Source organism: Pan paniscus, chromosome 9 (assembly GCF_029289425.2).
Source record: "Pan paniscus chromosome 9, NHGRI_mPanPan1-v2.0_pri, whole genome shotgun sequence".
NCBI classification, from domain to species: domain Eukaryota; kingdom Metazoa; phylum Chordata; class Mammalia; order Primates; family Hominidae; genus Pan; species Pan paniscus.
In genome coordinates this window covers 61,959,960-61,975,611 of record NC_073258.2, presented here as the reverse complement: position 1 = coordinate 61,975,611, position 15,652 = coordinate 61,959,960, and the positions used below count along the sequence as shown (strand labels likewise).

The following is a 15,652-nucleotide window of genomic DNA, read 5'->3' as shown; positions in this document are numbered from 1 at the left end:
GGGAGGCTGAGGCAGGAGAATTGCGTGAACCCGGGAGGCGGAGCTTGCAGTGAGCCGAGATGGCGCCACTGCACTCCAGCCTGGGCGACAGAGTGAGACTCTGTCTCAAAAAACAAAGAAACAAACAAACAAAAAAGATATAGCTGTCCCAAACCAAGATTTTGTCCTTAAATAAATCTAAGAGATTGAAAAAGAAGTAATCCCTAAGAGGTTTCCCCTCAGCGTCTCACATTTTGGGGACCACTAAGGTTGGGCTTTCATATCCATGGTCTCTTCTGAGCCTCACTATAACTCTGTGAGGGAGGGATTCTCATTCCCATTTTACAGATGAGAAAACTGAGGCTTGGGGAAGTTAGCTGTTTTACCTGAGTTCCGCAGAAAGTGGTTGAGGAAGTTCTTAGTTCCAGGTGTTCTTTCTCCCTGAGAGCTGCTGCCCCCCACTCCTGCCCTAGACAGGGTGCACACAGCCTGCCCCTCCCCAGGCTCAGGGATACTGTGGCAGTATCTTTGTTAGGGAATGAAAGGATCTGCCTATGGGGACCCAGGGCCCTGAGCCTTCTGGTTTATTTACCTCAAGGCCATTGGACTGATATCTCTAAGTTAGAGCATCCTGAGGCCAGATGTTGGCCGTGACATCGTCCTTTTGTCTCACAGTAGAAACCTCGAGTGCTAGAGCTGGCCAGGAACAAAACCATCATCTGGTTCAGTGTCCCCTAAACTTTATCCAGACTTGTGAAGTCCCTGTACATTGTGATGGGCTTCCTCATCATATGACTCCTCCAGATATATTTCCAACGACTCTGCATTTTGCGTGGCCCAGGATAAAAAAAGACTCTGAGTAAAAAGAAAAAAAATTGGAGTTCGAGTCATTGGTTTTAATACAGTGTTATAAAGCTAGGGTTTAATACATGTGAAAATTTTCTATAGTATATGTTCAGATTTTACAGAAAGACACACTTCAACATTTTCCTACTTGACATGTAATGCCATTTGGTTCATCTTCTGCAAAGAAACTTTGTAGGAGAAGGAAGAAATGAAAAATGACGCTGGCCATGGAGAGACATGACAGTTCCTTGGGTCCAGCCGCTAATCGAGGGATGAGCTGGCCCCGAGTACCCCGGGCTGGGTGCAGGGTGAAGGTCACACCATCACCTCTGGAGTGTTCTCCCCAACTGTGCTTACCCTGCATTGAACCAAGATTCGAGGGTCTTCTAGATGTGACTACTAGGCTACAGGAAAGAGGGAGGGTGGAGGAGCAGGGGAAAGACACCTTGAAGAAACCATCAACATTCTGTAAGACAACTGGTCTCAAAAGTCATCAGAAAGCTGAGAGGGCTTTTCTAGATTAAAAGAAAATAAAGTGATGTAACAATCAAATCTAATGTGTGAAACGTGGCCAGATCCAGGTTAAAAAAACACAATAAAGACATTTTTGGCCTAGTGGGAGAAATTTGAATACGGACAGGGTATTAGGATTATAGAATTATTTTTAATTTTCCTAGTGTGATAATAGTATTATGATTACATAGGAGGATGTGCTTATTCTTAGGAAATAATGCAGGTAGAAGAATTTAGAGAGGAAAAGTCATGATGTCTGCAACTTACAAATGGTTCAATGAAAAAGTATATATACAAATGTATGTCTATCTATGTCTACTATATACATGGTCTATATACACACATACGTATATATAAAGAGACATATATATGTGGAGAAGGAGGGAAAGCAAATATGCAAAATGTTAACACTGTAATCTCAGGGGAGCTATAAGGGTGTCAATTGCACTATTAAGTTTTCTGTATGTTTGAATTTTTCATCATGAGTGAAAATGATATTAGGCTTCATTTAGGGCTGAATCCATATCAAAATCAGCTGGTGTGGCAGTTCACACTTCTAATTTCAGCACTTCGGGAGGCCGAGGCGACAGGATTGCTTGAGACCAGGAGTTTGAAGAACCAGCCTGGGCAACATATCGAGAGCTCTGCTAAAAATTAAAAAATTAGCTGGGCGTGGTGGTGCACACCTGTAGTCCCAGCTACTCAGGAGGCTGAGATGGGAGGACTGCTTGGGCCCAGGAGTTCAAGCTGGCAGCGGGCTATGGCTGTGCCACTGCACTCCAACCTGGGTGACAGAGCAAAATCCTGCCTCAAAACATTGAAAAAAAAAAAAAGGCTGGGCATGGTGGCTCACGCCTGTAATCCCAGCACTTTGGGAGGCTGAGGTGGGCAGATCACGAGGTCAGAAGTTCGAGATCAGCGTGACCAACATGGTGAAACCTTGTCTCTACTAAAAATACAAAAATTAGCCGAGTGTGGTGGCGTGCGCCTGTAGTCCCAGCTACTCAGGAGGCTGAGGCAGGAGAATCACTTGGACATGGGAGGTGGAGGTTGCAGTGAGCAGAGATCGTGCCATTGCACTCTAGCCTGGGCGACAGAGTGAGACTCCATCTCAAAAGAGAAAAAAAATTGAAAAAAAAAGTCAAAATACAGACTAAAATTTAACCACAGTATTAACAATAGTCAAAGATTGCTTTCTGTTTCTAGCCTGGTGTTAGAAATTCTGCATACTGTGTAGAAGATACCAGCCATTCTAGCACGTCGCGGTATTGATGAGCCACTCAGGGACTGGGCTGTGGCCATGCTCCGCCGAGACCAGCTAACCCTGCCCGGGCTTCCACCACGCACCTGCGGAGGCAGTGCCCTTTCAAAGGGAACATTGACAAGTCTTCCACTGACTGATTTTTGAAAAATAGAAGTCGAACCAGAAGCCGTTTCAGCCTTTATTGATGTAAACCATCAATGTAGCACAATTGCTTGTTTTACAAATGGAGAAACTGGGACCTAGTGAGGGGAAGGGACTGAGTCAAACCCGCACAGTAAGTGATTGGCAGAGCTAGCCTAGAGTTTGCACCCACGTCTTTAGACAACCAAGCTAAGGTTTTCTCCATCACCCCCTTTCATGTTTTGAAAGATTGGGTTTCAGCCAGGGGCGGTGGCTCATGCCTGTAATCCTAGCACTTTGGGAGGCCAAGGTGGGCGGATTATGAGGTCAGAAGTTCGAGACCATCATGGCTAACGTGGTGAAACCCTGTCTCTACTAAAAATACAAAAAGTAGCCAGGCGTGGTGGTGGTCGCCTGTAATCCCAGCTACTCGGGAGGCTGAGGCAGGAGAATTGCTTGAACTCGGGAGGCAGAGGTTGCAGTGAGCCGAGATCGCACCACTGCACTCCAGCCTGGGTGACAGAGTGAGACTCCGTCTCAAAAAAAAAAAAAAAAAAAGAAAGAAAGAAAGACTGGGTTGTCCTAAACATTTGCATGGCTCTCTCTGCTGCTGTCTCAGAACCTAATGCCTTACACTTTACAATCTATTTTAAAGCCAGCTGCAATCTATAGAAGGTTAGAAGCAGCAGATCAGAAGTTGAGAAGAGAGGTGCTATGGCCAAGCTAGTGACCACAGCCAGAAGTGGCAGCGAAAGAGATGACAAAGAAGGAGAATTCAAAGAACCTCAAACCCCAGGGATATTCTGTGCAAGGGCAAATGATACTGAGAGCATCCCTTCACACAGGGATTTTATAAGGCAGTAGAGAGCAGACTGCTATCTCGGACAACTTCAAAACCTGGGCTGGGCACAGTGGCTCACGCCTGTAATCCCAGCACTTTGGGAGGCTGAGGCAGGTGGATCACCTGAGGTCAGGAGTTTGAGACCAGCCTGACCAATATGGTGCAATCCTGTCTCTACTAAAAATATAAAAATTAGCTGGGCGTGGTGGCGTGTGCTTATAGTCCCAGCTACTTGGGAGGCTGAGATAGGAGAATCACTTGAACCAGGGAGGCAGAGGTTGCAGTGAGCTGAGATAGTGCCACTGTACTCTGGGCTGGGCAACAGAGCGAGACTCCATCTCAACAAAACAAAACAAAACAAAGCGAAACAAAACAAAACAATCTGGGCTACCACAGATATCGAGCCATCAACTATGTAAGAAATGGCTTATCTGAGAGGACAGGGTTCCCAGGAGCTGTGAGGGCTGACTTTGCTGTATAGACCATCGCTCTAGCCTTTTGTATGTGCAAATCTCATCTTCCCAGTGAAAGTGCAACTTTGGGAGAGCAGGGGCTATGCTCCAACCAAGTTTGGGCATTGTCAGGCAGTGGCTCTTCAGTTTGCAGTCTGGGTCCAGATCCCAGCTCCGTCAGTGACTATCCATGTGTCTGGGGCAACTTGCTTAACTTCTCTGAGCCTGCATGAAACGGAGATATTAATAGTAACAGCAGCTAGGTCACAGATCGATGGGAGGATTAAATGACATTGAGATTAAATAGCATTTACTTGGCTCAGAGTCAGTGGCCCAGTAAAGATTCAAAGAGTGAGCTCTGCAAATACCTGGGGGAAGAGAATCCAGGTGGAGGAAGGGCAAGGGTGATGGCTCAGAGGCAGGGGAGTCCCTGGGGTGTCTGTGGAACCTCAAGGAAGCCATGGTGGCTGGGGCAGAGCTAGCAAGAGGAAGGGAAGCAGTGGGTGAGACCACGGGGTTAGAGGGGAAAATTGCGTTTTATTTCACATGTTTGTTATTTTTGGGGTTTGCTTCTGTTTATGGAAAGATACTGATTTCCTATATCTTGCTGCTACAAAGTGCCCCTTTAAAATAATATAGAAAAAAGAATCAGTGTGGAAAAAAAACCAGAATACATTGCAGCTCACAAATAAGCAAAAATCCTGAAGACTATCCTCAGATGACTGAAATTAGGAAAATGAGGAAGGCAGGTCCCTCTCCCTCACATTATTTACTTAGCACAAGTAGGTTTGAAATTCCGAGGCTGAAGTTTTACTGGCAACCTCGATGTCACAACTGTGAACCTTGAATTCTCCTGATCTCAGAGCTTTCAAGCTGGGAGACTCCTGGATCATGTCATCCTTGCACCTCCACTTTACAGATGGAGACACTGAGGTCCAGGAGGGCAAAAAGATTCATGCAGAGGGTCTAGTTCAGAGGGAAGAACTGTACACAGTTTCTATGGGACTCAACTCCCCAGCTGCCCTCAGCCCAAATCCAGGGATTCAGACACACAGGCTCCCTCAGAGATGTCTTAGTAGGTTGAGGCAAGGGAAGCCCCTGCCTGTGCCGCTCTGGAGACCTTCCTTCCTGGCTGCCCTTATATCCCCCTGTGCATCCACCATTGATCAGAGAAGGCAGGCAAGGGAGGCCAGAGGGCATGGGGGGCACCGGGGGGCTGCAGGCCCAGGAGTTTGCTCTGGAGGCTGGCAGGGAAGGTGATGGGTCCTGGTTGCGCCCAGGTTCAGCTGAGGTAGTTCTGGTCAACCAAGTCAGGTGCTGAGATGTTCCTGGGGGGCCCTGGGAGTTCCTCTAGTGCCTGAGGGGATAGGACCATTGCTGCCTTGGCTACCACTCCCAGGCCAGGCAGTTCTAGCTGCAGCACTGTTAGCCTCTTGCCCCTTACAGCTCCCCTGGGAACTGGTTTCTATCTATGCCAGGGAGAAGGGGCCAAGCGTGGGTTCTGAAGGTCTGGGGAGCCAGGGCCAAACCTCTTCACCTCTGATGTTGCTTGTGTTGTGCGTCGCCTTGAATCACACTCTGGTAGGATGGCGGGGGCTCCACCGGCAGGCCTTTGAGATGCAATGGTGTGTTCGGAACAAGGCATGCATCATCATTCTGCGAAAGAAAAGTCGCCGCCCCTGCTGCTCACAGCTGTGGAGCGACTGGCTGCTTCCGAAACACTTCTCTGCTAGTTCACTTCTGAAGACTCAAGTTCTCCATGAATGTGGGGAAACTGAGGCTTGAGAGACGAAGCGACTTCCATAGACCAGTGTGTGACTCCCTCCACCCTCCCTGTTCTTGAAACGGGAGTAGGGGGAGGCCCACATGGGAGTCACTGGATGGGGCTCTGGTTCCCGTCCCGCTACCAGTGTCCTGGTGACCAGGTGCAAGTCACTCACCCTGTTGGGTTTCCTGAGGGGGGCTGGGCCAGGTAATGACCCAAGTCCCTTCTAGCCAGGATACACTCTAGGGGCAGGTCTAATGCCAACAGTGTCTGCCAATGATTGCTGCCACACCTCCATCCCTGATTAGTGATGAGGGTGGCACCAACTCAGTGCTGGAGAGCCTGTCCCTGGCACCATCCTTACCGATGGGGAGGGCACAGGGCCCATTGGGGAACCTGGCATGGCCGCTTACTGGCTGTGAGACCATGGGAAGTCACTTAACTCTTCTAAGGTTCATTTTTTCCTCTTTAAAATGGAAAAGCAGAACCTGCGTCCCAGAATGGCCGTGAGATTCAAGGAGGTCTTAGCTAGTGCAGTAGGCAGAAGCACGGCCCCCAGAAGACACCCATGTTCTAATCTCTGGTCACACGGCAGAGAGGAATTAAGGTTGCAGATGGAATTAAGGTTTCCAATCAGCTTTGAGATTGGGAGATTCTCCTGGATTATCTCTCTGGGCCCAGTATGATGATAAGGGTCCTTAAAGGTAGAAGAGGGAGACAGGGTTATTGGAGGATGTTGTGATGCTGGCTTTGAAGGTGGAAGAAGGAGCCACAAGCCAAGGAATGCAGGCAGCCTCTAGAAGCTGGAAAAGGCAAGGAAAGAGATTCTTTTCGATGCCCCCGGAAGGGATGCAGTCCTGGCGACACACCTTGATTTGAGCCCTTGAGACTCATTTCAAACCGCTGACCTCCAGAGCTGTAGGATAATACAGGTGTCATTTTAAGCCACCAAATTTGTGATAATTTACTACAACATCAATAGAAAATGAATACAGCCACCTGCAGCACTAGCACAGTGCCTGGAACACAGCAAAGGTCAATAAATAGGAACAATTATTGCTCATAGCTGCAGCTAGGTATGGGGCCTCAGTTTTCCCCATCCTTAAAAGTGGGGTTGGCCTCAGTGACTCAAGACCCCTATCTGGCTTTCTGATGTCTTAATGAGAAGACTTCCTGTCAGGCAGCTAGGAATTAACAAAGACACCTTCTCTGTTTGATGTTAAATGAAACTCAGAGGCCATCAACTCATATATGCATTATGTGAACACTTGGTGTGTGATGAGGTCACTAACATGAAAATCAGCGTCAAACTTGAAGAATTATGGGGGATTTGGCACTTTTTAAAATAATGTTCTAAAGTTGAGATTGTAATATGATTTTTTTTTCTTTAAAGAAATGAGCCTTGGAGATCACTTCTGGTCAGGGTCTTTATTTTTTATTTATTTTTTTCTTTTATAAAACATCCTTATCCTGAACTGTTCAGGATCTTTGGGGTGAGCAGAGACTTGCCTTCTATTTTAAAATATATCTAGCCCCATGCCATCCCCATGGGTAGACAAGGGCGAGACTGTGGGTTGGACATAGCTCAGGCTGAGTCCTGGATTTCCTGATTGGCTGCTTCGCCTTGGGAAGTGATGTGACCTCTCTGGACCTCAGCTTGCTAGTCTGTAGTATGAGAATGTAAGTACCTCAAAGGGTTGTTGAGGGCTGGGCATGACGGCTGATGCCTGTAATCCCAGCACTTTGGGAGGCCATGGGTGGTGGATCACTTGAGGTCAGGAGTTTGAGACCAGCCTGGCCAGGATGGCAAAACCTCATCTATACTTAAAAAAATACAAAAATTAGCCAGGTATGGTGGCACATGCCTGTAGTCCCAGCTACTTGGGAGGCTGAGGTAGGAGAATTGCTTGAACCCGGGAGGCGGAGGTTGCAGTGGGCCGAGATCGTCCCACTGTACTCCAGCCTGGGTGACAGAGTGAGACTCAGTCTCAAAAGAAAAAGGGTTATTGAGAAGATAAAGTTAAATACAGCTATATTTATCTGTATATCTGCACGTCTATATCCATCCATACATCATCCATCCATCAATGGATGCATCGATTGATGCTTAATAGAGTCCCTGGAATTCCTTAAATGCCCAATCTTTGATGACTCTGTCACTTGTTTCCACTACAGCCAAACTCCACACACACCATAGCTTCCCTAGGCCTTCTCTGTCCTGTCTCCAAGCCAGTGCTCGTGCTCTTCTTGCTCTGCTGAAAGTCCCTCTTCCACCTATGCCTGTGGGTCCGAATCCTGCCCGGTCACCACGGGCCTCTGTGATGCAATTTCCCCAGGGCCTTCAGAGCTGGCAGCACAGTAGCCTCTTGTTCTGGGCACCCATGGAGTTTCCTCTCTGGCAGCCTCACCCTTTTCTCCTTGGATTGGCCTCCTCTCTTGCCCCCGTGTCTTGGCTCCCCTACTGGACCATGGGCTGTCACTTAGTGAACGCTCAGCAACGTGAGGAATGAATGAAACACGCTCCTCTTGTAACCCCCAGATATCTTTCCTTTCTGAGCTCTCTGCTGCCTCATGCCCCCATTTTTTGTCTTCCTGGGAAGACAAGCCCTTGTCTTACCTTTGCAGATGGGCAGTCCCCTCTCCAGGCTGTGACAGCTGTGGGCACTGGCAGGAAGAGCTCTAGGACAGTGAAGCAGAGCAAGGCCAGCTCCAGCCTCTGGATGTGGACCTGAGAGGGTAGAGGGAAGGAAGGCAGGGTGAGGCCTCACTGGGTGCCTGCACGCATCACGTGGGCTTAGCCAGGCAGGGGTCCTTGCTAAGATCCACAGCAGAGGGCAGTTGGGGCTTCAGCTCCCAGGTGTGCGTGGGGAAGGCAGGGTGGGTCTCTGTGGGACGGGGACTTGGTCTGTCTTGGTCACTGCCCTACACTCAATGCCTGGCACATATGGGTCTTTGGTGAGTATTGGCCTAACGTTTGAGGGCTGGAGAATCTCATGGGTCCCTGGTAAGAATGAAGGTAGCCTTAGGGTCATCTGATCCAAGCCTATTTGACAGATGGGGGTACCTAGTCCCAGAGTGAGGGAGCATGTTTTACAGCAGAGGAGGGGAAGAGCCGTGCAGCTGGGAGTCATCTCATAGTATCACATGCATTTGATGGGGAAGCATATGTATATGTGTGTGTGTGCACGCACATGTGTGTCCATGCATGCTCACACATGCATGTGATGTGCATGTGTATGCACGTGTGTGTATGTGCTGGGAGGAGATAAGGAATAACAAACCACTATGGTCAGAACCCTTGTGGGCATGGTGGCTCACGCCTGTAATCCCAGCACTTTGGGAGGCTGAGGCGGGAGGATCACTAGAGGTCAGGAGTTCGAGACCTGCCTGGCCGACATGGTGAAACCCCATCTCTACTAAAAATACAAAAATTAGCCTGGCGTGGTGGTGGCTGTGGTGGGTGCCTGTAATCCTAGCTACTCGAGAGGCTGAGGCAGGAGAATTGCTTGAATCTGGGAGGCGGAGGTTACAGTGAGCCTCGATTGTGCCACTGCACTCCAGCCTGGGTGACAAGAGTGAGACTCCGTTCCCCCCTCCTTCCAAAAAAAAAGAAAAAAGAATTCTTGGAGCCTGGCCCAGAGGCACCCAGTGGTCTGCCTTCTGCTTCAGAGGCAGCAGTGATATGGTGAAAAGAGCACCAGGCTTGGAGTCAAAGACCCACTAATCTAGCCTCTCTGGACCTCAGTGTTCACTCCCAGAAGATGAGGGTAACAAAGTGGACTTGGCCAGCTTTGCAAGGCTGCTGGGAGGCTCCCGGATCACAGGGGCCACCAGGCACACCATGCTTAGAGCCCTGGCTGGGAAATCAGCAGTTTTAGGCTGTGGTCCTGGATTTGCGGTCAAGTTGCTGCTTGACCTCAGGCAGCCTCCTCCCCGTCTCTGGCCCCATTTCCCAATCTATAAAAGTGGACTTGGATTCAGTGATGCTGACCAGTCAGCAGCCCAGCACCCACCTTTCCACCACACCTTGTAGGGGACAGAAACAGGTTGGCAAAGGGCCCAGCAGCCCACACCTGGGCTCCAGGAGGGGCTTTCTGTGAGCTGGAAACCTCCTGTTGGCCAAATCCAAGGCAGCACCTTCATTGAAGTCAGAGGGCCCTCCAGGCCTGGGTACTCACTGTGGAGTTGGGGTACATTCTCCAGATCGGGGACTCAAATGGGCTCTCCAGAAAGAGATCCTTGGAGATGACGAAGAGGCCAGACAGCACGCAAAAGAGGCTGATGAGGTTTGTCATCAGGCACAACATCTATAGGTGAAAAATAAAGGTAACAGCTGTCCAAAGGGTGGAGACCTGGGGCTAGGTCTTCCCCTCATGCTTGCCAGTAGCTTCCTCTGTAGCCTCAGGAGAGACTCTGCCTGTCACTGGGCCCAAGGCCCCCTCTGCCTGTCACTGGCCCCTCAGCCCCTCACACAGGATTGAGCTGAGCTGCTCCTGTGTGACCACTGAGGAGGGCCCAGCTGGCCCTTGCCTTCTATGGGACAAATTGGGAGAACCCAAGAGCTGCCTTCAGATCCAAGAGCTTTGCAATAAAGGATGCCCTATTGCCATTTCCTGCTCAAAGCCAGCCCCGACCATCCTACATCAGCTATGCCAAGTGTCAGGGATTCGACACCCAGGTGACCCCTCATCCAGCCCCTTCCCCACCAGAAAGGTCAGGAGGAGCTCTGAAAGTGCCCTATCCTCACATGTCCCAGTACCAGCCCCTTTTCTCCGCCCACCTGCCATGGTTCCTGAAATGCCTGTATTCATCGTCCTCTCGGGTTAAGCATCATTCCAAGAGCCTCTTGCCAAGTGCAAATCCTCCTAGTGAGGAAAGACTATGCACATATGGAATCTGTAGCCTTTTATACTGGAATGGGTTTCTTTACAGTAAGAGTGTCCTTATGCTCACGTATACAAAGCAAGAGGCCTGTGGTTCTAAAAGGGGCTCAGCCCAGGAGAGTGAGGTCTGGGGAATGGGCACGTCTTTGTCAAGCATCTCCTGCCTCTGCTGGGTAAACTGCACAACCATCCTTCTATTCTGTATGCCCTCTGAGAAAGTAGGGAGCAACCACAGCCTAGCCAGGCTGAGGGACACAAATAGGGAAGGACCTGGCTTGGGCTTCGGGGGCAGAAGGAGGGGAGGTGGGAAGACCTGGGTGTGAGCTGTGATTTACAGGGATGTTCCTTCCATCATCCATCCACATCCACCCATCCAGTCTTGTGCTAGGTGTCTACTCTGTGCCTACTTGGGCCACCTTGGGCTATCACTATGCTCGGGCACATTCTGCCCAGAAATAATTTAGTGTACGGTAGAGACAGGTAAGTCCACAGAGTTGTGGGAGAATGGAAGGCAGCCATGGAGGTCAGGGAAGATCTCCGGGAGGACAAGACATACAGGTTGTCTTGAGTGGTCAGGAGTAAGTCAAAGATGGGAGCCATGTGCGCAGGGGAGAGGGCAAGGTGTTTGGGCAGTGGCCAGCACGGGCAGAAAAGGGAGGACCACCGTTCCATCTGCCTGGCTCTTAGAGAGGAGAAGTAGATGCAAATCCAGCTGGAGGCTGGGGCTTGCAGGTTATGTGGTGATTAAGATTAAGACACAGTAGATTTGAGAGGAAGCAAAGTTGTGTCCTAGATGGATGGGTCAGGGTGCCTGGGAGCCATTTCCTTCTCTACCTCACTGCACTGGAAAGAGAGAAGCTTCAGATGGTGCTTCCTTTCCTCCCACAGCCAAGTCTGTCAGCCTGTCTGCATCTGGACCCTTCTGCTTGGACATCCTCTGCTGTCCTGAAGGCAAGAGCCTGCTCTTAGCAAGTCCTGGAGAAGTGCCCTCCCAATCACCCCTACAGACAGATGCCCTTAACAAAGTTATGCCATGCTTGGATGAAAGAGAATGATCTCAGTGCACCCACTCACCAGGTAAGTTTTAGAAAAGGTCTTCATTGTTATCGCCAAGATCCCTGAAATGAGAAACTGCAGGACAGATTTGAAAGTCAAAGGAGAGAAGCTGGGGTTCCTCAAAACCCACAAATTCCCACCCCCACCCCTATTCTCCAAGAAAATCAACCCTTGGCGGCCAGTGGGGCAGGGAATACTATTCCTCCAGCAAAGTGAGCTCCTCTTGCCTGCCATGTGGCCCATCCAAGGCGCTGCCCCACCTCACATCTTCCCATGTGCACAAACCTCCATACCTCCTCCCATCTCTACACCTTGGACCAAGGTGTGCCCTGCACTTAGAACTCCCTCCTAGACCCTCCTGCTTCCCTCATTTTACAAACCCAAACCATCGCTGGGATCAGTGGCACTATCCCCTCTACCCCGACTGTTTCTCTTTTCTTGAATCTTGCAGTTGGGAGGATATGAGTTCTTGCTTCCAAGGTCTCTGGGAACACCTCTGCAATCATTCTTTCCAATGTGCACTGAGCACCTACTATGGGCTAGTCCCTGGGAGCACAGGGTGAATAAACACTGCATGTGTGGAAAGTTCTATCACTGTGCAGTGAAAGCCCCATCCTGTGGGCAGTGAGAACAGAGGACTGATGTGAAAGGGGGATTGGGATACTTGCCCAAGACAGTGCCGTGGAGCTTGGACTTAGTGCATAGGCAGGACTCCACCTGGGAGTCAGGAATGGGGTGGGCTCCCTGGAGACCTGAAGGAATGTAGAGCTTCTGGGAAATGGTGCATGCACTGGTCCAGTGTTGTCTCCCATCCTGGCTGATGGCCTTGGGAGGACAGGAGCCACACCTTACAACCTGTGTGTTTTTGTAGCTCAACCCCAACAGGGCACCTGTAGCTGGATCCAGAGGCAGCCTGGCTGCTCAGAAGGCCAGGGAAGAATGAAGCTGTCCCTGGGTCCTACTCACCCTCCTCTTTGCCAAATGCACATATTCAATTATGGGAGAATGGATAGCCTCCAAGTGCTCTCTTGGGACTCAGAATTGACAGGGGCTCCCTGGAAGGAGCTATTTCCATTGTGACTGAGATAAAAGAAGCAGAGCTAGGAACACTGGAGAAAGGGCCTCGCTTCTGCCACACTCCTATTAGCTCTCTCTATCCCACCCTGCATCCTGTCCCAAATGCCAAGGCCTCCCAGGCCTGCCTTGCAGACTCCCACACCCGGTCTGTGTTTTGCCTTCTACTCACAGAGGCAGCCCCCCAGAATGGATACCAAGACTTCAGCACCACCAGGTGAAGGCTCTTGACTATAGAGGCCAGGTAGCCCCCAAAGACCAGGTGCAGCAGAGCGATGGTGATGTGGAAGGCCTGGGTGGGGAAGAGAGAATGGCTGGGGTGAGGGCATCGGTCACTGGCTCTAATTGAGGCCACTAGTGCCCTGGACCTACGGGCTGTGGTGAGTCCCTTCTGTCCTCTTAGGGATCCCAGAGACCAGGCTCTCTAAGAAGGACCACTCCCCAGGATTTCCTGCAGAAAGAGCTGAAGCTGCCAAGGGCCCCATGGGTGGGAGCTGTCTATCCTGGAGCTGGCAGCCTTCTCCTGCCATTCTCCCCAGGACAGGGCCCTGTCCAAACCTCACAAGGCAGTAGTAGGTGTGGGCAGATTCTCTCCAATCTTCAAGGCCTTTTCCAGTTCAGATGAATGTTCAGCAGGAAAGCTGGAGCCTTTCTCTTTTCCTTTTCTTCCCTTGGGGCCCCCCAGCATCCTCCTCATATCCCCCTCTCCTCTGCCTCCCACTGCTGGGACCCTGGGAAGTGGATGCTCACCCCCAGCTCCTTAAGAAGGCTGCTCTTCTTCTGGGACTTCTCGTGCTGGTGTGGAGCCAGGAGCTTGGGCTGGGTCGTGTTCTGGGGTGCACTTGTCTGCCAGGGCTGGACTGGGCTGAGGACTTGCCATGATGGGAGCCCCCTAGCACAACGGCTGGGAATAACTGTGGCTTCTGCTTTCATTGATGCTGGATGGGGGCCCTGGCTGCAGGACGGGGAGGAAGGCCGTCAGAACCCGTCTCATTTCTGAGGCTTGTGCCTGGGTGAGCCTCTGCCAATCACCTCTGTTTACGGGACCGGATCCTTCCAGAACTGTGGTTGCCCTGTCTGGCAGCCCCTGGTCTTGATTTGACCTGGAATAATCTGGCCCCTGGAGATGGGAGTAATTGCTGCTCACAGCCTTTCTGGGGTTGCAAAGACACAGCTCCTTTTGGGGCAGAAAAATGAGGACCAGGCAAACTTCACAACCAGTGGAAGACAGAGCTCACCCAAAGTGGCCAGACTGCAGTTTGGAAGAGTTGGGAGGTGCGAGAGGTGCAGGTCAATGGAGGGGCTTTGTAAACAGTCTCCATCCACTGGTCCAAGAAGAGTGACTGAAGGCAGGTGGGAAATAACTGTCCTACCTCCTGTGGTGGTGCCCATGCCTCCTGGAGAGAACGGAAGAAAATATCTTCCACCGAGGACTTTTTATGAGCCAACACTGAGTCAGGAAGTCCATATTTAACGATGCTAACATTTACAAATACTTTCTCTGCTCCAGGCACTGAGATAAACCTTCTACGTGCATTACCTGATTTTGTCCTCATTCCAACCCTATGAGGTAAATACCGTCCTCACTCTCATTTTGCAGATGAGGCTCAGAAAGGTTAAGCCACTTGCCCATGGTCACACAACCAGTAAGTGACTTGGACTTGAAGCATGGCAGGCTGGCTCCAGAGCCTGGGGCTTAAGTCCTTCATGCACTGTTGGCTCAACAATTGGAAATGAATGTTCTGGATGTTCTCATGGGCACAAAAAGGGGTTGGGGAAAAAAGTTAGAAGGGGGCTGGACACACGACCTGCAGACAGGGCCTGGTATAGTGTATACTGACGCCGTGGGATGCACTAGGGCCTGGGGGCTGCCTGGGGACTTGGTGAGAAAATCCAACGTAGTCTTTCTGTCCCAGGAAGTGGACAGCTGGGCGGGGAAGAAAGGGAGCTGGCTTGCAGGGATTGAGGTCAGAGATGGTTTCTCCATGGGGATGGGGCTAATGAGCAAATCCTTGAGAGAGAGAGGCTGCTCTCAGACTGTATCCTGGATGAATGAAAAGGGAGGGGCATTCCTCTCACTTTTAAGTCTGACTTGTGGATCCAGGAAGTTCCATTGAGCATCCACATTTTCCACAGGGATGCAGGGAAAGAATCTTGGGAAGTTTGGAGGGACAAATAGCCCAGGTGACTATATCCTGGATTGGGTAGGGGGGAAAGGAAGGGACATTATCAAGAGCCAAAGAGCCAGATGGGGCCTCACAGTTGGGTGAGCACTGTATGCCGGGCACTGTGCCAGGAGGCAGTTTTGCCTGGCAACCTCCCTTAATACTCAGGAAGTCAGCACCATTGCATAGAAGAGGAAACCAAGGTTCAGAGAGGTTGCCTGCCTTGGCCATGGTCACACAGTGAGGAAGTGCCTGGAATTGGAACCACGCATGGTCTTACTCCATCGCCAGTGCTCTGGGCCTGGGCTGCTGGGTAGGACCCCCTGATTGATATCTCCATGGTCCTGCAGTGACAACCGCTGATTTAGTGGGGTGAGTGGGCAGAGGGTCTCCCTCTTTCCTGGGCTTCAGAAGCTGAGCTCATAGACACAGTGCTGTATGATTCTCTTTGTGACTCTGCCCAGCTATGCATGGAAACTGTCCCTCTGGGAACTGTCCCTTGGGAAGGTTCCCAAGCCTTCAGAAGTCTGTCTGACACAGCTAGCTGGACTAAGGGATGTATTTGGTGGCAGAGGCCTGAACCAGGTTAGCCACTGCCTTCACCTAGACTCTGCACACCTGGGAGGACAATACCTGGACCCAGGCCTGGACTCCACTGCAAAGAACAGAAGAAGAGGGACTTCTTAGTAGAGCT

The 15,652-nt window shown here is 50.6% G+C and overlaps 1 protein-coding gene across 1 annotated transcript; it reads right to left on the bottom strand.

Moving 5' to 3' along the window:
- Window positions 1-4,013: 4,013 nt before the first annotated feature.
- MS4A10 (membrane spanning 4-domains A10) lies at window positions 4,014-13,726 on the bottom strand. Its single transcript, XM_003826331.2, has 7 exons — window positions 13,544-13,726; window positions 12,966-13,085; window positions 11,738-11,794; window positions 9,959-10,087; window positions 8,398-8,508; window positions 5,553-5,671; window positions 4,014-4,240 (listed from the first exon to the last, which is right to left on the bottom strand). The coding sequence occupies exons 1-7, from the start codon at window positions 13,724-13,726 to the stop codon at window positions 4,159-4,161; spliced, it is 801 nt and encodes a 266-aa protein (XP_003826379.1). The 3' UTR covers window positions 4,014-4,158.
- Between the last annotated feature and the right edge of the window lie 1,926 nt (window positions 13,727-15,652).